The sequence below is a fragment of the Pinus tabuliformis genome, chromosome 4_2, assembly GCF_031772625.1.
Source record: "Pinus tabuliformis cultivar Carrire ecotype Pingquan chromosome 4_2, CPIR1, whole genome shotgun sequence".
NCBI lineage: Eukaryota > Viridiplantae > Streptophyta > Pinopsida > Pinales > Pinaceae > Pinus > Pinus tabuliformis.
Window position 1 is genome coordinate 1177657383 of NC_142304.1, and position 21124 is coordinate 1177678506.

General features: G+C 37.6%; 1 protein-coding gene across 3 annotated transcripts in view; it reads left to right on the forward strand.

Annotated features, from left to right (window-relative positions):
• The window catches only part of LOC149173867 (uncharacterized), a 173010-nt gene that overhangs the window by 143489 nt on the left and 8397 nt on the right, over nucleotides 1–21124 (forward strand). For 2 of the 3 annotated variants that reach the window (XM_089428025.1, XM_089428026.1), the window contains exons 5-6: nucleotides 6223–6564; nucleotides 6893–7040. In XM_089428025.1, the coding sequence (XP_089284151.1) occupies nucleotides 6223–6564; nucleotides 6893–7040 (490 nt within the window). Of the gene's footprint in view, nucleotides 1–6222; nucleotides 6565–6892; nucleotides 7041–7161; nucleotides 7200–21124 lie in introns of those variants that run through there. The other variant, XM_089428027.1, reaches the window with a different exon arrangement.

Consider the following 21124-nt stretch of genomic DNA (forward strand, 5'->3'; position numbering starts at 1 on the left):
GGTCAAGAATAGGGTAGATCTCTTTCATTGAAGATATGCACGAAGGCATGGTTCACATACTGATAAAAGTCAACATGAGAAATGACGTCATATAGACAGATTTGTTAAGACATCTCCCGGAAGAAGGCACGAGAACTCTGACAAAGAAAAAGATCAAAGGACCCTAGACACCTGAAAAGGCCTTGAAGATGTGAAACATGTAGGATGTTGATGATTCAAGCCAACAAAAAATGTCATGATGAAGAGCCATCTCAAAAGGTACTATTTGACTTAATGTTATATTTTGATTTATCTTGAGTAATATTTGGATGGGGTCATGCAAGGCTACTGAAAAAAGAGTTGTAAGTGCAAGTACAACTAGCATTCATGTGGAGGATGGAAATTTCTGAAAGAAGCATGATGAGAAAGAAGTAGCTATATGAAGAAGGTTCCAGATATGTACCAAGAAGGCCACTTTCCATGAAGAAAGGAATGACATGACAAACCAAGAAGGAAAGTGATGGATGGCTAATGCCCTACAAGGAAGAAGCTCGACTGAATTTCATGACATCAAGGAAAGAAAGTGATCAAGCAGCTGAAGGACCCACTAGAAGAAGTTGCTGATGAAAAAGGAGAGTCCCTAGTTGAGAGGGAGCTCTGACAAGTCCCCAATTAAGAGGGAGCTTGGGCAAGTCCCTGGTCAGAGGGAGCTTGGGTACATTCCTTTATAGGAATGGGCATATCTTCCCTAGTTGAGAGGGAGAGATAGACACAACATTCTTGTCTTCACTTGGGAAGAAAGAATGGAGGATTGGGTAATCATCTGGCATCTGATGCTCTTTGAGGATGTGTAGGGCATCCAAGATAAGAGTAGGCAAGAGGACCGATATTCTTTGAGGATTGGGAACCCAAGATAAGAATAGTCCTAGAAGGTCATACTTAGTGAACACCTGGGTGGGTATGTACCTTGAGAGACAATGATGAAGGTGTCTATAGTCATTGGTCTTGCCAACATTGTGCTTTGATCTAATGACAAATAGAGTTGTCAGTCAAGGCCTTGCTGTGAAGACAATATTGGTTACTATGATGTTGTAACAGATGGATTGCCAATCTGATTTCTATTATGTGAATTCTTCAGATTGAAAATGTCCAAACACCTTGTAAAATGATTTATGAATACCTCCCTAGTTAAGAGGGAGTGTTGAAGAAAGTGTAACTAGGTTCGGTCTTCATAAATGTAATTTTGATCTCTGTACTTGTAAAGAAAAAGAATTACTATTTTTGTCAAATAAAGAAATGAGTTTCTTGCTCATTGCATAGGTCAAGCACATGTTTAAGTGCTTCTAGGAAAGTCAAAGAGTTTATGTAATTGTTAAAGACCCATGTGGACATGTTACACTATGTAAATCTATGTACTAGAGTCAAAGAAATATGTTAAAAGTGATCCTCTAACGCAAAGACAAGTCTCCTCTTCATGTTGGCTCAAAGAATGATTTTTTGGTGCACTTAAAGTCAAGTCAGCCTCCCTAGCTCAAGTCGGCCCAAATAGGAGGGACAAATTCCTATATATAGGGCAGTTCGACCTCACAAATGAACCACAAAGTGATCTCTGAAATCAATGAGAAAGAGAGTCAAGAAAGAGGTGCGAAAAAGAGCAAGAAGGTGCTTCTAGGCCAATGAAGAAGAAGAGAAAGGAATCTGAGTTTTGGAGGACTGTTTTGGGGCCAAATTCTGTCACACGTGAAAGAAAGAAGTTTATTTCTGTGGTCACATCAGATCTACAAGTGCAACAACATAATAGAGTTCGATTGGGCTAAGAAGAGGCTCCTAATGGGCCTCCATCTCAAGCGAGGTAGGTCCCACCTAAAGCGAAGAAAGAGAGCAAGTAAAAGAGTCTATTTCAAGCCCTAGATCAGGCACATGTGCGAAGAAATCAGAGCCACAGTAGGGTTAAGAGGATCAGCCTCTAACTTGAAGATATATCTCAAGAAAAGCCTCGTTCTCTAGTCTAAGTATCAAGGAGATAAAATACTGCCAAGCAAGGTTGAGAAGGAAAGGAAGACACCAAAATAGAGGTCTCTAAGGAGACCTAGGGTTTCTGCAAAAGGTGCCATCAGTTGCTGGAAGAAGAGCGAAGGAATAGGCCAGGGTCTAGTGTAGAAGGAGGCATCAGTTAAGGACAAAAGAAAGAGAGACCGTGTCTTGTGCTTGGAGGATCTACTTGTCAAGGGTCTAGTGTTTGACATTTGTCAATTGAAGCTTCAATAAGAGAAATTTGAAGAAGGGTTTTCCTCTCTAGGAAAGAGAGTTTTTGCCCTGGTTGAGAGCCAACGTCTGGTGTTCTTGTCTCTTTTGTTTTTGTAACTGTTTGATGAAGTAAAAGAACACACTCTAATAATAATAAGAGAATATTGTGCTAATAAGAAAAAGTAAAAAGTACCTCACGAATAGTTATCATCGTTAGAAGAATGTCATCATAACCTAGATGCCTTAGATTCTTCAACAAAGGAGATGGTAGTGATGGCATCAACAAAGGGAGTGCATGGATGAGGAAGGAGCTGCGAGCAAGGGAGAAGCGATGCGCGTGCAGGTGAGCAGCAAGGAGGGACAGGTCTGTGAGATCGAGCAGCAGAGGGGAACAAGGGGACACGCAGGGAGATGGTAGTATTGAGGGCCGTGAGAAAGAAGGTGCCGAAAGAAGAGAGATGAAACAAGGAAATGTGTGAGGGTTTGTAAAGAGAGAGAGAACCAGTCGAGGGAGAAAAGAAAAATGCAGAAATAAGAAGTAGAAAAATGGATAAACAAAGAGAAAAAACGCAACAATAGAAGGAGAAAAAGAATTCGATTTTTTCCAGAGAGGGGAAAACACAGCAGAAAATGGTAGCCCAAGAATTCCAGAAATTTATAAAAAAAATTAAAATTTCTTGCCCAAAATTTTAAATTTTAAGCCAACATAATTCCTCTTTAAAATTTGCTCTCAGAAAACCTTTAGATCTGAGTTTGAAACCCTCAGACTGAAAATAATCTTGAATAAACAAAGAGAAAAAAGTTAAAAACGCAACAACAGAAGGAGAAAAAGAAGTAGAAAAATGGATAAACAAAGAGAAAAAACGCAACAACAGAAGGAGAAAAAGAATTCGATTTTTTTCAGAGAGGGGAAAACACAACAGAAAATGGTAGCCCAAGAATTCCAAATATTTATAAAAAAAAATTAAAATTTCTTGCCCAAAATTTTAAATTTTAAGCCAACATATTTCCTCTTTAAAATTTGCTCTCAGAAAAACTTTAGATCTGAGTTTGAAACCCTCAGACTGAAAATAATCTTGAATAATGTCCTTGCAAAATGGTATTAAGGCCAGATCTTGCCCTCCAAGGTCTAGATCTGGGTTCAAATTAAACTTCTCTTTCAGATCTGCACCTGCAAAAAAAACAAAAACAAAATACGTAGAACCCAGATATACAAAAATAAATAAAACCCCAGAAGCCCAAGTTAAAAAAAAATTCAGATCTAAAAAATTTACATATCTATGCACAAAGGTTATAGATCTATCGGATTTGAGGAGTATAAGTCCAACTCCGCTCCCAGATCCAATAATATAAGGCTCTCAATAGCCAGATTTGTCAAATTTTGCACAAATATTTAAAAGATAAATTTTAGTTTTTAGAGAGGTACTAGCTCGAAAACACCCTGTAGAAAAAGAATTTATCTTGAGATAAGTCTTGGAGCTTACATAAGGTAGGCTCTTAAGAAAATATATGCTGAGAGTTGGCTGGTCCAACCGAGGACTATCCCCAAATGCTCAACGAAAACCTGAGAGATCTCTTGCAGACACTAGATCAACCATCAAACCAAGTAGAGAAATAGAACAACAATGAAATTATGAAGGAATAGAGATACTTACTACTTCGATCAAAATTAAAATGTTACCCTAGATCTAACAAACTGAATAAGATACCTGTATTCAGATTATCCTAAAAGAGCTATTGATTGATAGTTTTCACATAACATTAAGCAAGAATTAAAACAATATTACCATAGATTCATGAAGAGGAACACCGCGACACATTGAAACCCCAAAGGCTTTTGCATTAATTTCAAAAAGTATACAAGAGATCTTGAGAGCTTAGTACACGATTCAAAGATCGGATGAAAAGACAGACTGACACTCACTTCTAATTTCTAAGTAAAATCTCCAATGGCTAGTTGGCTTGATCCTTGTCAAATTAAGCTCAACCGTTCGTAAATATTTAATTAATCTTTAATCATCATCGTCAAAATTATTTAATTTTTGAGGAAAAATCGAATTTATCATTTAATTGATTTTTAATTGACTCAAAATTAATTATTTTGAGTTAAATTCCTCAGAAATTTGACTTTTACTTAATCACCAAGGCCCAAGGGTCCAAAATTTCTTGATTTCTTCAATATTCTCTTGTTTGGGGACCTCCAAAAATTAACTTCTTTAAAACCCACGAATTTCACCTTTGGAGAATTTAATTTTATTTAGGACACAATTAATTAAAAATCTGGCTTAGGATTTAATTTAATTTTGCCAGAAAACTTAATTAATTGACTGATGAGGGGATTAATGATTTTTCCAACCCTTTAATATTTAACCATGGTGTCTAACTATGAGGGACCATGCACTAAATATTTTTTTACATGAAGATTTTACAATTTAATAGATGAAGGAACACCTGTTCGCTATAGACCCTCAACATTTACCCATTTTTGCAACACAAAATATGATGTAGTAGACCAAGTAATTTGCAAAAAAACAATCTAGCCAATTAGCTAGGATTATTCCCAAATTATTTTTACAAAGACTCGATAAAAAACACTAGGACTCACTTAGTATCTTGACGACAAAATCCACCTTAGCTTTGGGGTGAGGTTGGAGGGAAAAACTCTACCGATAATTTGTGTCTAGAGACAAATGAATCAGTGAGACAAAAAACCTCCTAAGGTAGAAATCGTCATCAAAATACTATGCTTACCTAGGTTGTTACATACATGATGGTCTTACTAAGATCATTTATATAATAATCATGCATAATGGGTTTATATCTTTAACAAAACTGTTGGCTAATGATGAAATCTGAAAGGCGCAAATACTTGAACATGATAGATCCCTTTTACGAAAAAAGAGGTGTGTACTGCTATGGGATCGTTGACACAAAGTGGTCAACACGTCCTTCAAGAAATACCATAGATGTGTGTAGGAAGGTCCACTTTGGTTGTGATAATAGCGTCCAAGAGAGGGACGATCTAGGATCATGTGCAAAGGTATAGATCCATGTGCAAATAACCAATCCTCCTCAAAACATGAGCCATTAGTGGAACGATCTAGGAGTATGGACATCAAATCAATGTGAAAAAGATCCAAAACCATGTGCTGAAACCATCAACTGATTACTGAAACCATGGTCATATGAGGAAGAAGACCTAGGAGATTGTGTCAAAGTGGATCACCTTTCATAAGTCCACCAAAGTTCCATGGAATAGGTCATATAATCAAATCATAAACCATAAATCCCAGGGAAATGATGTAAGCATGCCTAGACACCAATTCACAACATCAAGGAGCAACTAATAAACCATGTCACATTGGAAAACCCTTAGTTGATGGGTATTCCTTCCATGAATGTGCTAGGGGTTAATCAAAAGTTAAATGTGCATCATGCTAATCAAACCCCATTAAGGCTCTCAATATTATATCCTCATGTGGAAGATGGAAACATCAAAAGTGATGATGCTGCTAATAAAATGATAATGCATGAACAATACACATAAACCACAAAAAGATGGCTCCTAAGCCATCACCATTCAAATGCAGCCTGCTTGGGCAGGGTCTTCAACCTGAAATAATCCTCATACTATATGATGAGGGGAATCAAGGTTCAAAACTATCTTGGGGCTGTGTAAATATTTGCCAAAGAGATGAATGTCATTCATAACTTGAATAGATGGTGATATGGGTTTCAAGCTTTATGTTCTGGAGTATTGTTAGAATCTGAGTAAAGCCTAATTGGAAGCATGCATTTTCCATTTGCCAGATCTTTATAATCTCCTAGTTCTATTTTCATGCTTAAGATGATGATGTTAGCTGTCTTTCTTATCTATTCTAGAATGATTTACCATTACATGGCTATAATATATACTTAATTCATACTTGTGTAATTTTCTTGCACGAAATTGTTCAATGCTAGATTAATGAATAACAATTTACTATGGGGGTTTAGGACCGTGCCCGTAGCAAGGCTGCAAAGGAATGCACACGTTCAACAGCAGAAGTATTTTCTAGTCCAGCTCCTGGTGTACTTGACTTACAAGCATACATTGATGAAAAGCATTGGGAACAAAAAAACAATGATACAGAATTGAATAACCGTCCAATAGCAGGTGAAAGTTTGAAAGTGAGCAGTACAGAATGCCAAGCACAATTACAAGTGCCAAACCTAAGTACTTCCAGTGGAGATGTTATTTCAGAAATGGAGATTTTATCAAACAAGCTATCAGAAGATGAGATCCGAGAAATGCAAGGTGGCAAATTTGCTAATTATGCACCTGGTATTCCTTCTCATGTAAGACTGATGTGGACTTTTTTTTTCATTTCTTAGATGTTATCATGGTCTTAGACTGTATATATTATCTAGCATATATTATATCTGCTTTTATCATACTTTATATGCTTCTATAGGAGTGGCCTTTTCCTCCGACTGTTTATTTCAGTGTTGTACTTATGAGTCCCTTTGACCTATTTGTGGTCAGCAGTTGGATAATAATAAAATTATCTCATCTTTTTATATGTAGGATTGTAGTGAGTTAATTCATTTGCACTTTCCTCACATTCAGTGGGTAATGCCACTCTTCTTTCGTGTTTTAGCAACTGGTGTGCCTGTCTTGTCTCAGATCCTTTATATCAAGAACCTTTCACCTGATGTAAAAGAAGCAGACCTAGCAGCTTTATATATTCGGTTCCAAAGTCCTGGAAAGAAGTTACTCTTCCGTCTCATGCAGCATGGTCGAATGAAGGGACAAGCTTTTGTTACATTTCCAGGTAATTAAAGTATTTGAGGGAAATAAAGGATCCAGCTGGCCCAAAATTATTTTCTATTTGCTTCTCTGGACTGCACTAGTCAAATGTTTCTTAGTATTGTTATTTAAAATCCAGTTTACAGTGTACATCATGCAGATGTTTTAGGAGCAGAATGTCGATCCATTTTACGAAAGGCTTTGTTGTCAAATTCTAATTCCCCACCAAAAATCAATGCTTCAAAGATGTCGCAACACTAATAATATATTCCCTTTTTGAGGCCTCATCAAATATTAATGACTACCACAGCAATCGACATGCATTGTGACTGACTTAAGTGAAATCGTAGATATTTTACCTGATGATATTTTCCATCTGACAAGCTAGAAAAATTTAAATAAAGAAAAGCACCTCAAAAGTACTCATAATTTTTTATATAAGTACTCCCCTTGAGAAGTCATAGCTGAGAGCTAGCTATTTGGCTATGTCGCACAATAGTTAGGGATGGGGGGATAAGTATTGGGGGTGGCTTTAGAGATCCCCAGCTAAATTTCAGGGGACATCACGGGGAATGGCAAGGTACATGACATGGTCCTTCCTAAATATTGAAAAATTATAGAAGATTAATAAACGAATGTATGGCTGTCATGATAAACTATGCTCTTATTGCTACCCTTTCAACTTGCAAAATTATTTTTTACGGGTTTGAAAAGAAGTTGGAGATTTAAAATGCATAATAGGGCTTTCCATACACCATAATCACCCATCCTATTGTGATAACATATATGATCTTGCATTGAAATTGAATCATGATTTGTTGCAAGGACATGTTTAATGGTTAACGAACAACTTATGAACAAAGATGTGATTGAGATTAGGGAAATTGTGATTGAGGCAGCTTAGAAGGTAATTATGCTCAAAGCAATCATGTCTTAAGTGGTCGATGTAAATTCAACATTATGGTATTAGTAGACATATGGCTCTTCTAAAATGTTTTATCCTTTATATGACATATGTTCAAGTACTTGTTCCCAGTCCAAGGGACTAGACAAAAATCTTATTTTAGTAGATCGCTGTGCAGGGACAATGGTAGCAGATTTTGCTCTCTCTTAAGTATGATCAAATTTTGTGGGATGCACTGGCACATACAATATTGATGATGGAGGCTGTTGATCTTCAAACTCAATGGATTTGAATTTGGCTTGTAGTTAAATGGTTGTATTCGAAGTTGACCTAATTGTTGGAGGATGCATTTGTTGCTCACTTCATCGTATTGATTGAGGTAGAGGTTCAAGCAATTGTTTTGACGAAATGTTTCATGGACATTCTAGATAGATGGGACTTTGTTAACCACAATAGCGCTTCTTGCTACTAGAGGATTAAGATCTCGTGAGACTCAGTCACACTGGTCTATTACCAGGTGCTTCAGGGCATAACCATCGATCAGAGGACCTTTCATATTCAGCTTTGTTAGCCTTCAGGAAACTGCTATTTTGGGTAGTTCTATTTTTTCTGATATTCAGGTCGTTAGGGGCCCACACATCAAACTTGATTACATTTGCTCGATCTTGGTGAAAAAATGAGTGCAATGGGACCCTTTCCACTCAAAACCAAAATGTCACATTTTCCTCTACTTTTTTGTTTTTTGTAATTATGGGTCATGTTGCCACAAATGGAGAGGGGCACCCTACAAAGTTATCACTAGACCAAGTGACAACAATAAGCTAGTAGCCCACAATCACCACAACTATTACCCCTTGCTCTTTATGGATTTTCACCAATGGGAGGAGTCCTGGTAGGTAGGTCACGTAAGAGGCTGTCTGTGCTTAAAGGTATAAGTCTTAAGGTGACTAAGAGGCTTTATAGGAAAGGCACAATTAAGGTACAAGCCTCTAATGGTGAAGAAGGGCCAATTCCCTTTCCAAGTACGTGCCAAATTTAGGCAATGCAAGACCTAGAGTTTGGTTGATATGTTGTGTGTTGGGATGACCCAAGGTTAAGGTCCCAAGAAAGGGTTTCACACAATGTATTTCAACAAGATTATGGCACATGAAACCCTAAAAAAGCCCTCAAGTTGAAGCTATACCAAAATAGGGTTTTATTCTAGGGAAAACAACTAGGGCAAGGGAATTATGGATAAAAATGGAATGAATGCTCACTAAGGGGAACAATTTTGAGGCAACCGTCGATGGTAGACTTTCCAATGCCAAATATCTCCCTTCCTAGTCAATTCACACTAAGCTCTAGTTGGCTCCTTAGCCTTAAGAGGGCCGAAATAAGTGAGAGAGAGAGAGATAAAATTTATGGATAAATTTTGACATGATGACACACCAACAACAGATGGCCAGTGCCTAGTCCTAGGGTTGTTGGAGTTTATGGATTCTTTAGGTTGGCTAAAACATGCAAAGGAGTAAGGATATTTTGATTCCCTAGCATTAAAATCCTAACTATTACCTTTATGAGAGATCAAAATTCACTTGGGAGAGCTAATGTAAGTTCTCTAAGGGGATTGTCATTCATATATCATACAATGAGTAATGCATGCAATAATATGACCTAGCTTCCATAAAATTGATATTCAACAAAATCAGGGTACAATACTTAACCTAGATCACCAATTTATTCCATACATTGGACACTAAATAATTTTTTTTCAATAAAAGGCACTTACAAGACAATATGCATGTACAGTCTCATCATTGATCCAAGGCAACTTCTCCAATGACAAGAATATAGCTCCAAGACAAAATATGTTCCATAGATCATATCTCTCCAATAGGTATAAGAGGTTGTAATTCTCAAGTATAGAGGCCAAATTCACAAGTCATGATGATGAGAAACAAAAAATTCCTCTTCTCTATTTATATGAGGAGAACACGTCTCTAATTTGCTTAAAAGCCTCTAAAAGACAAGTAAAATCACAATAGAACCTTGGGTTACAAGCCAATCCAACTAGCTTAGATATAAAATCAAATGAAAGCCTGCACACGTGAGCCATGATGCCTCATAAGGCTGACGTTATCCATGAAATGAACTCCAAGTGGCAAGCGTTGAGGCTTTTGAGTGCCAAGTATGGTGTAGAAGTCTCTAAAAATCATCATTTGATGGTTGGCCCTCAAACCTCCATCAATACCCTTGGTGGTCCCTGAAATTGACTTGGTGTACCAAAAGGTGACCTCCTTGGTCTCCAACTGCTCAACATGTCCATCTTTGCTCCAATATTGAGGGATTTCCAGGTGCTACTAGCCCTCCCATGTCTCTGAAGGCAAGACCATCCTCATCTAGGCCTTGAATTAGTTGCCACCCTTCAGAAGGTGCTGAAGCCGACCTAGGGGCATGTTGGTCCAGGTGTATCATCCTGAAGAATTGTCAAATATAGTGCATAGTTGCAGAACGTCCTGGGTGTAGGAGGTGCCTAGGGGTCAGTATGATGTGCTGGTATTCCTCGAAGACTCAAGGCTCTCAACGCTTCCCCTGTGTGTGCTAATATACTTCTCTTGGGCCTGGGTACTTGTGGGTAAGGTGCCCAAGTCATGAACTGCTGAATCACCTGACAATCACAACATGAAGTCTAGTGAGATCAATTAGCCATCAAGAATAATAATCATTGTTGCATCTAATTGATCCAAGCTTGAAAGTAATGGGCTCTTCAACACTTCAAATAAGACTTCCCTTCCAAAAATTGGTGCGTTGAACTCGCAACAGTGTTTCTTCCCTAGGTAGGAGTGGCTAAAGGGCAACCCTATTAGGTGTTTCCAGTCCCCAAGGAGAACTAACATTAGCTCAATCCACCCTTCAATTGATAGTTGATAGTGAATAATGATGGTACAAAGGGAAGAAGACTTCATGGGCAAGTGCCATGGTGAAAGGGACCGACATGATGGGGATCCACATCCTGAGTGTATAGATGTGAGGAGGGAGCAATCGTGGATGCATGAGTTACCAACTTGGCATTTGTTTTTCCACTCTTCTTATGCGCTATTTACTTTTGATTTTTTTCTTTGTATTATTGCTCATAGCTCAAAGGGTTAGAGCTTGCCTTGAATGATGTATAACAATTGTATTTGTTGAAGAAAGTGTAACTAGGTTCGTTCTTCATAAATTTACTTTTGATATTTGTATTTATTAAAGAAAAGAAATATTATTCTTATATTATTTGTCAATGAGTTTCTTGCTCATTGAAGTAGGTCAAGCACATGGTTAAGTGCTTCCAGGAAGTCAAAAGGTCAATATATTTATATAAGACCCTTAGAAGGCATGTTACACTATGTATAAGGTCAAAGGAATACCTCCAAGACAAGTGCAAGTCCTCTCCATGCAGCAACGTCCTCCTAAAGAAGCAAAACAAAGAAAATATTAAAATAATGAAGAAATAGTCAAGTCGGCCTAAGGACAACAATTCGGCCTAAAGGAGGGATATTCCTCTATATATAGAGGTTGTCCACTCCCTCTCAACGTCCATCAATCAAGCTTTGAAATTAGCGAAGGCAGAAGTCGAGAAAGTGAAGGTAAAAGGCAAGTCTAAGGGTCTCCAAGACAAGTGAAGAAAGGAGGAAGAAGACCGAAGTGTAGGGCACTGTTTCTAGGGCTATAAACACTCACACATGTGAAGAATAGTAAGGCAAATTTGCGGCATAACATCAGCTAGAGATCAGTTCATGAATTATCATTTTTTGGGTGAGAGATCAAGTCTACAAGGCCTCCCAAGTCTAGTGAAGGAAAAGAGCCCTAATTCTCTAGGGTTCCTACCACACGTAGCAAAAATAGGGCTGCTGTTCAGTTACACCAGTTTGCAGACCTATCCCAAGAAGAACCTCGTTGGATCAAGGGAAGGGTGTCTTCATGAGTGAAGATCATCTCTAAGTAAAGAGGAAGCTTATCACGTCAAGAAGCTCACATAAGCAAGAACTATCTCTAGACAAAGATTGAAGGAGGAGGACGAAGTGCTGGGAAGCAAAGTACCGAAAGGAGGAAGTCTATGTGCCGAGAACAAAGTGCAGAACAGAGGAAGGACTTGACTTGTGCTTGGAGGATATCCTAGTTAAGGGTCTAGGGTTTGGCATTGATCAATAAGAAGCTTCAATAAGAGAAACTTACCAAAAGGTTTTCCTCTCAAGAGAAGAGTTGTTTTGGCCCTGGCAGAGAGCCAACATCTGTGTTCTTGTCTTTATGTTTTTGGTAGCATTTTGATGAAACACACACACTAATAATAAGAAGAAGATCAAGCCAAGATAAGAATAGAAGTGCTTCACAAATTGTTATCAAGTCAAGAAGAATCATACTACACTTAATTGCCCTAGATTCTTCAACATGGTATCAAAGCTAAGGTGACACATCAAGGAAAGGGCATCTCAAGAACACTCATCAAGGAAAGACATCTACAAAAGTTGAAGCAACAAGCCAAGAAATCTCTATCACATCAAGGGCAAGAAGGTCCATCATCTATCATTCATCAGGGGAAACTACAAAGCTAGAAGAAGAGCCTTAATTAAAGGCACCTACAAAGAAGAGCAGATCAAAGAGGTACCTACATCAAGTCACAAATCATCAAGCAAGTCCACTTGGAGAAGAAATCTTGAGGAACATAAAGATTCAAGGAAAGCAAGCCATCAAGAATTCAAGGAGAAAATAAGTCAGCTACATTTCAAAATCTATCAAGTAAGTATATGTCCCCTTCTAAATATACATCAATGTCTTTTTGCAAGGAAATCAACAAATTGGTAGGTACCAATAACTTTTTTGCATGGAAGAAGAGGACTGATTTACTTCTCAAGGAGAATGAACTTCTAGAACATGTGAAAGGGAAAATCACTATCCCCGCTAAGGAACAGACCCAAGCCTTAGCCAAGTACAATAAGGATGAGACAAGAGCTCAAAGGATTCTAATAGAATCTATCAAGGATTCTCTCATTCCTTATATCTCCAAATTTGAAACATCAAAAGGTATTTATGATAAGCTAGTAAAGCTATTCTCGGTATCCACAACTGGGGAAGTGATATCTATAAGAAATGAATTGTACGAGATGAAGATATCAAAGGAAGGAATAGCTCCCTACTTCATGAAAATCTCTGAGATGAGGGACCAACTTCAAGAGCTAGGGGAAGTCATGTCCGACAAAGAAATGACAACCGTAGTACTCAATGCTCTACCTGAGGACTGGAGTAACTTCACATCAAGCATATATGCCAAGAAGGAAGCTACCACACTCAGTGAAATGTGGTCTCTATGCAAAATAGAGGAAACCAGACTTAAAGCAAAAAAAAGATGTGGGATCAAAGGAGAAAGCATTTGCTACCATGGCCAAGAGAAAGGGAAAATTTGGCAAATTTGGTCCACGAAGAACAAACAACAAAGATATGTCCAAAATCCAATGTTCTTGATGCCAATGGACACTACAAAAGGAATTGTCCTAAACTTAAGAAGGACAACGACAACAAGAGAAAAAGGGAAGAAGCTCATGTGACTTGAGAAATGAAAGAAGAAGACAAGAAGCAAAAGAAGGAAGATGCTCTGGATCTCTATTATGACTAAGTCAAACTCTTTACTTAAAGTCTTCGAGGGGGTAACCTCCTTTACATTACACAAATGAACAATTCTTGGATGATTCAAATGACAAAACCTCCTTTCTATATATAGGAGTCTAAGGGGTCACAATATAATCAGAGTCGACATAACAATAATAATGTAAGGGCACAACAATAACAATAATGGGCTTCTATGGGGCACAATAATAACAATATGGGGACAACATGTTCACAACAATAATAATAAGGGGCTATAATGACAATAATAATAAGGGAATACAATAGTATTTTAGGGACCTAACATGCCCCTCTCCTTCAAAAAAGTGTTGTCCTCAACGCTTGAGTAGTTTTGGATGCTTCTGTATAAAATTCTCATCCTCCCATGTGGAATCTTCAATGGGTAAGTTCTTCCACTTGATGAGATACTCTGAAATTGATTGATTTCGTAGCTGTCGATTTCTTGTTTCCGTGATTGCGTCAGGTTCCAATATGATTTTTACTTCCTCGTCAAGTTCTGGCAATATTGTTTGAATTGGGAGCTTGTCACCTATAACCTTCTTTAAGCATGAAACATGGAAAATTGGGTGCACTCAGGAAGATACATGAAGCTCCAATTTGTATGCCATTGTACCAATCTTTTGTAACGCCTTGTACGAACCATAATACTTTGGTGATAATTTATTATCCTTCTTATCTTGCTTGAGGGACATTTGTTTGTATGGTTATAGTTGTAGAAATACCCAGTCATCTACATCAAAACTTCTTTCGCTACGATGTTGGTCTGCTTGTTGTTTCATTCTATTTTGCGCCAAAGTGAGGTTATCCTTTAAGAGTTGGAGAACTTGTTGTTGATGTGATCTTCCACTGCGTGAACCTTAGAATTTTCTTTTAAAGATGATGTGATGGACGGTGGATGATATCCATAAAGTGCCATAAATGGGTCATTTTTGCTGCAGTATCGAAGGAAGTGTTATACCACCATTCAACCAGAGGCAACCACTTGACCCATTGTGTTTGTTTATCAGACACAAAGCAACGAAGATATCCTTCCAAACATTTGTTCACTATCTCAGTTTGCCCATTAGATTGAGGATGATAAGATGAGCTATGAGCTCACTGAGTATCCAGACAAGAAAATAAATCTGTCCAAAAATTTCCAGTGAAAATGGGATCTCTATCACTTACAATAATCTTTGGGTTTCCATTTAGCTTTTGAATTGTTTGCATAAATGCAATAGTAACTGTACTAGCTTTAAATGGATGAGATAATGCACAAAAGTGTGCATACTTGGTAAGTCTATCAACTACCACCATGATGACATTCTTTCCTTCAGACTTGGGTAAACTTGTGATAAAATCCATTGAAGCCTCCTCCCAACGTTGACTTGGAATGCATAAAGGTTGTAACAGACCCAGGGGTCTTAATTGTCTCAACTTTATTTTGTTGGCAAACCAAAAATTCGACCACAAACTTTTGAATATCAGATTTAAGGCCATCCCAAAAAAATCCTTCTTAACCATGTGGTAAGTTTTTAAAAATCCCGAGTGCCCTCCTAAGGGAGAGGTGTGCAATTCCAGAAGAATCTTTTGTTTGAGTTGGGAATTCTTAGAGAGGTATAAGCGATCTTTGTACCATAACGAATCACTTTTCCAGCTAAATGTATCAGATGTACTGGGATCTTGCTGTAACTTTTGAATGAGTGCCCACACTTCTTTGTCATTCTTCCATTCGTCCCTTGCTTCGTTTATCCTATCTGGTTGGATAATAAAAATTGCACAAAGAAATGCTTCCACATCCTCATCCTTTCTTGAGAGTGCATGTGCAACAACATTTTGCTTCCCTTTTTTGTAGATGATTTCAATGTCATAACCCAACATCTTTGTGACCCATTTTTGCTGCTCTTCTGAAGATAATATTTGTTCTAAAAGTATTTAAGACTATCATGATCCATTTTTACCTTGAAGTGTCTTTCCATTAGGTAAGGTCGCCATTTCTTAAGTGCATGTAGTATTGCCAACATTTTGTTCTCATAAATAGTTTTTTGTAAATACTTTCCTTTGATTGGACAACTTTCGAAAGAAATGAGTCTTTCTTCTACATTAAAACAATGCCAATTCCATTTCTTGACGCATCACATTCCACAATAAAGGTTTTTGTGAAGTCTAGCGTAGCTAAGACCGGTGCTTGGCACATTGCCTCTTTAAGATGTTCAAAGGCCTTCGTTGCTTCTGGAGTCCAAGAAAATGCATCTTCCTTTAGTAATGTTGTTAGAGGTGCTGCTATTCTTCCATAATTCTTAACAAACTTGCAATAATACCCTGTCAACCCAAGAAATCCTCGCAGATGCTTTATGGATGTGGGGATTTTCCATTCCCTAATGGCTTTAATTTTGCTAGGGTCTACCTTAACACCTTCAGGAGATACAATATGACCCAGATATTCCACCTCTTCTACTCCAAAGAAACATTTGGAGGTTTTTGCATATAATTGTTTCTCCTCCAATAATTTGAGCACCCTGTCAACATGTTGAACATGATCCTTTCAAGATTTGCTGTAGATTAGTATATCATCAAAAAATACTAACACAAATTTTCTAAGGGTTTGAAAATGGAATTCATCAAACCTTGAAATGTAGAAGGTGCATTGGTAAGGCCAAAAGGCATGACCAAAACTTCATAATGACCCTCATGAGTTCTAAATGCTGTTTTTGGAATGTCTTCAGTTTTCATTTTGATTTGATGATATCCTGAACGAAGATCCAACTTGGTGAAGTAAATTTCTCTATGTAATTCATCCAATAATTCATCAATGACAGGAATGGGAAATTTATCTTTAATAGTAAGCTTGTTGAGCTCCCTATAATCTGGACACATGCGCCATGATCCATCCTTCTTATGCACCAATACTACTGGAGCAGAGAAAGAATTTTGACTAGGTTGAATTATACCAACCTCTAGCATTTCTGCAACCATATGTTCAATTTCACTATTTTGGGCATATGGATATCTGTAAGGCTTGATGTTTGGAGGAACACTTCCTGGAATCAAATGAATAGCATGATCATGATCATGAATAGGTGCGAGGCCTTTGGGAGTCTCAAATACCTTGGAATGATTGTCCAAAACTTTTTGGAGATCTGGAGAAATAGATGATTTCGATGTGGGAACCTCTAGTGAACATAATTATGCAATTACACTCTGTTGTTATTTCTTTAGAAACTTTGTCATGCTGTTAGAGCTAATAATATTTCTTGGTTTTCCTGCGATACCACTTAATTCAACTTCCTTTCCTTCCCAAAAAAATTTCAAGAAAAGGTCTTGAAAATTGAAAGCTATTGTACCCAAAGATTGTAGCCATTGGACTCCTAGTACAACATTAGCGCCACCCATTGGAATGGAAAGCATTGAACTATTCAATACATATTCTCCCATGGATAACTTGATATTATGGCGCTTTCCAAAGCAATTTATGGTTCCTCCATTTGCAGCCATTACTTGATACTCTGGTGCTGGATATAGGAAGCAATTCAATTCCTTGGCTATCTTACAATGAATAAAATTATGGGTACTATCTGAATCAATCAACACTATTACTTTTTTCTTCTTGATATGTCCTTCTATCTTGAGAGTTTAAGGAGTGGTAATTCCTGCCAATGCATTACAAGATATGGTCGGATTCGTTTCTTCTTTCTCTAAGGTTGGTTCCTGGCGTATATCTTCGCCTTTTGATGTTTCTCGTTCCTTTTCTTCCTCCTCTTCGCAATCTATGTGTTGACCACTACGTGTCAACTCCCCATAGCAAGTACACCCCCTTTTCTTTGCAAAAGGGATAGCACTTGATTGACATGTCCGTGCCATTCGACAGTCATCGTCGACTTGATCATACTATGTTGTAAACCCAGTCTGCATGTGTGAATTGTAAATAATATTAGCAGATATGAGTCATGTATGTAAATTGCCTAGGTGGACCTAATTTTCTAGTGATAATCTACATTCTGGAAGGTTTTTTTGTCTCACCGATCCATGATCGACAGAGTTTTCCTTCAGCCTAACCCCAAAGCCGGAATGAATTTTGTCATTAGAATCTTAGGAGAATCCTAGTGTGTTAATCTGCTAGATTATAGTTGTGTCGCAGAACTGGGTGGTTTATGAGGGTCTATGTCAAATGGGTTTTCCCCCTTGAAATGTAAAGTTGTAAAAGTCATGATGTAAAGTGTCTTGAGGGTTAGAAAATGTTTTAATCCCCTCATAAGTCCTAAGTCCTAGGTCCTAGGTGATTTTTCCAAAGGCTAAGTTCGAGGATCCATTTAAAAAAAAAAATAAAAATAAAAATTATTTAAAAAATTAAATAAAATAAAAACTCAAAAAATAATAAAATAATAATATTTTGAGTAAATAAATGCAGAATTTCAATTTTTTAATGCATTAAAAATTCGACGGATGAAATTAAGAGATATCTTGATCCTCATCGACGGTTGAGATCATTTTGACGTGGATCACTCGAACTAGCTGTTGGGAATTTTTCCTTTAAATAGGGTGCTAGGGGTCATTTGAGATCGTTAGATCTGTGAGTCTTGTGCTGAAGAAAGCTCTCTTGTAAACTTTTTCTGGTGCTAATAAAGAACGACTTTGGGGTTGAAATCTTGCTGGTGTTACTCTCTTGAAGTGCTGTGAGCTGTTTTATTTTCTGCATATTTTTATTTTCAGCGGTTAGTAACAGCTTATTGTAGAGTATTGTTGAACACAGGTATCTTGTTCACTTGCTAGGGTTTGAATGGTATTAGAATTTCTGAAATAATGGCAGGTATCTCCATTGCATCTGAGATCTAGTACTGTTTTTCTCTCTTTATTGATGGTTGAAGTGAGCTGTGCAGGAAACCCTTATTGAAGAAGATCAGTGGGCATTTGGGGAAGTTCTCGGCTGAACCAGCCAACTCCCGCAAGCATTTTCTTGCAGAGCCCAGCCAGTTTCGATCCTGGGTTTATCATTTAAGTTTGTTTTTCTGAATTTGCATGAGAGATTTCTGAAGTTTTTCATAGTAAATCTGGGATTTTGATAATATTACTGCTGATTATTGATAAATCTAGCTGTTTAAGAGTCAAAAGTTGTAAATGTTGTTTAGCTGATCTAGGGTTTTAATTTTGTTCTATGCACATACCATTTTTGGGCTTTCTTTTCTTCTGCAGGTTATAGGTGCAGATTTTGAGAAATTTTCAGGGTTTTATCAGGCAAATTTGGAGCAGGGAATTTCAAATATTGATTTTGTGGAGAGCTTCAGTGATTTTTTTTGGGAAATCTGGGCAATCCGTTCCATCTCCACTTCGCTGCCTACTCAGAATCGAATCCTCACGCATCAAAACTCCACCATTCCTCACACACAACAAGACAAAAAACTCAAAACACTCACAAAAAAATCAATTTTTTCCTGCATAATCCTCACGCTGTTCGCTCCTTAAACCTGTACGCTGCTCCATATTTGGTCGAAGTCGAGCTCCTCCACGCGTTTTTCCATCTCAATCCTCTCATCCCTCATGCGAAACCCCACTCATCTCCAGCATTTCGTTTCAAATCTTCTGCTGTCATCGTGAATGATTCCCTCTCCATTGTTGCGGCTTCTTAACCTGCAATCCTGCGTCGTTTCCTTCCCCTCCTGTGTGCACGCCCATTTGCAAAATCTTCGCCTGCGTGCATCTCTTCAGTCCTTTGCCCGTCGAGCTACCGTTCGCCTGAATCTTCAACCTGCAAGCGTTCCCTTCTCTGCCGTCATAAAACCTGCAAAGATAGTAAGACCACGTTTTTTTTATTTTTACGGGCTGGTTTGTATTTGCATTTGGGTATATGCATAGGCGAGATTCGATTTATGCAGTGTAAATACGATTCTCAAGCTTTATTTAAGTTTTGTTTAGTTTTAGGTTTAGTTCATTTCGTTGTAGGTTTTGATATATATTAAAAAATCAAAAAACAAATTTCGATTTTCATTTTTGTATTTTCTACTTGGATTTTGGTTTATTCGTTTTTGGATATTAGATTTGATTCTAAGCTTTGAGTTAGCATTTTTTTAAATAGATTAAAGTTTTTTTTTGTTTTTTTTGTTTTGTTTTGATTTTTTTTTTTTTTTTTTTTTTTTCTCGGAGAAAAAAGCGAACTTTTTATTAACGAAATAAAAAGTTACATTGCATATGCCATAGCATTCCTTTTTTCTATTATGAGATATATCATACAGCTGTTGCAAAAAAAACTGAACTGTCCTTCCTGTGAAGAACCACCTGTCTATGAATCTGCTGAAAGCGTAAAAACCTTAGTCTTTTTACGTTTCCAGCCATAAACCTTGAGGAACCTTTCAAAAAGAGTCATGATCGAGTCTAAAACCGGGTCTCCTCAGTAGAGGAAAACAACCCTTACAAAAAGATATTGAGCACTATATTTTGTACTAGTTCCAATATTTACAAGATTTCAAAAAAACTATGTCATGAATATCAAAAAGATGATAAAAAGAAAACTGTATCGTCATCCCTGGAGCTAGAAATGTGGTGGCTGATCCGATACACTAATCTGTCCATGATCCTCCTCTACAACTTTCAAGCTGCCCATATTCTGCTGCAAACCTTCCTTAGAAAGTTTGTCGGCTGATTCATTGCGCTCCCTGTATATATGGCACAAAGAGAAACTATTAAAAGATATTTTTAGAGCCTGTATTTCTTCTAGTAATGGTTTCAACATATAATTTTTGCAGGTGCTTTGGCCATTAACCCAGTTAATGACATTTAGAGAGTCTTCGAAGATCTGAATCGTGAAGATATTCCTTTGAATGAGCCAACAAAGAAGAAATTTTAAAGCTGACATCTCTGCATAGTTATTTGAACCAGTCCCTAGTCCCACTGAAGCTTTTAAAGACTGATTTGCATTTACGTGAATGATCATTCCTGCTCCAGCCTTATTATTCTGCAAAGCCCCATCAAAATATGCCCAAGGGATGCCTTCTTTAATCTGTTCTTCCCTTATCTATCTTGGAGTTCGGTTCTCCTCAGGTTCCGAGATGTTTGAGTAGATGGAAGTACATTGGATTGCTATTGATGATGTAGGGGATTCCTTGTCCTGAAAGATACTCCGGTTCCTAGCGATCCAAACCCCCCAACAGATGATGGGAGGTAGGTTCCGCATGTTCCCTTCTGGGTATTGTTTCCACCATTTGTCCCAGACCTCAGGGAGATTTTCTCCTACCCATTCTATCTTTTTGTTCATCAATTTTCCTACCTCCACCCACACATTTTTAACTGCTGGACAAACTAAAAACAGATGATTGATGGTTTCAGCTTCAGATTTGCATAGAGAACACCTCCCTGGGCCTTGCATATATCTGGATTGAAGGATGTCCCATGTAGGAGTTTTCCTCTTTAGAATGCACCAAAAGAAGAGTCTGGCTTTTGTTGGGCATTTGAGTTTCCAGAGATTCTTAGCCCACCATTCCGTAATAGATTAAAGTTTTATTAATTTAGTACATAGTTTTAGTTTAGATACTTTTTCTTTCATGTTTCAAAATTAAAAATTAAAAAAATTTGTTTTACATTAAAGTTTAAGCTTT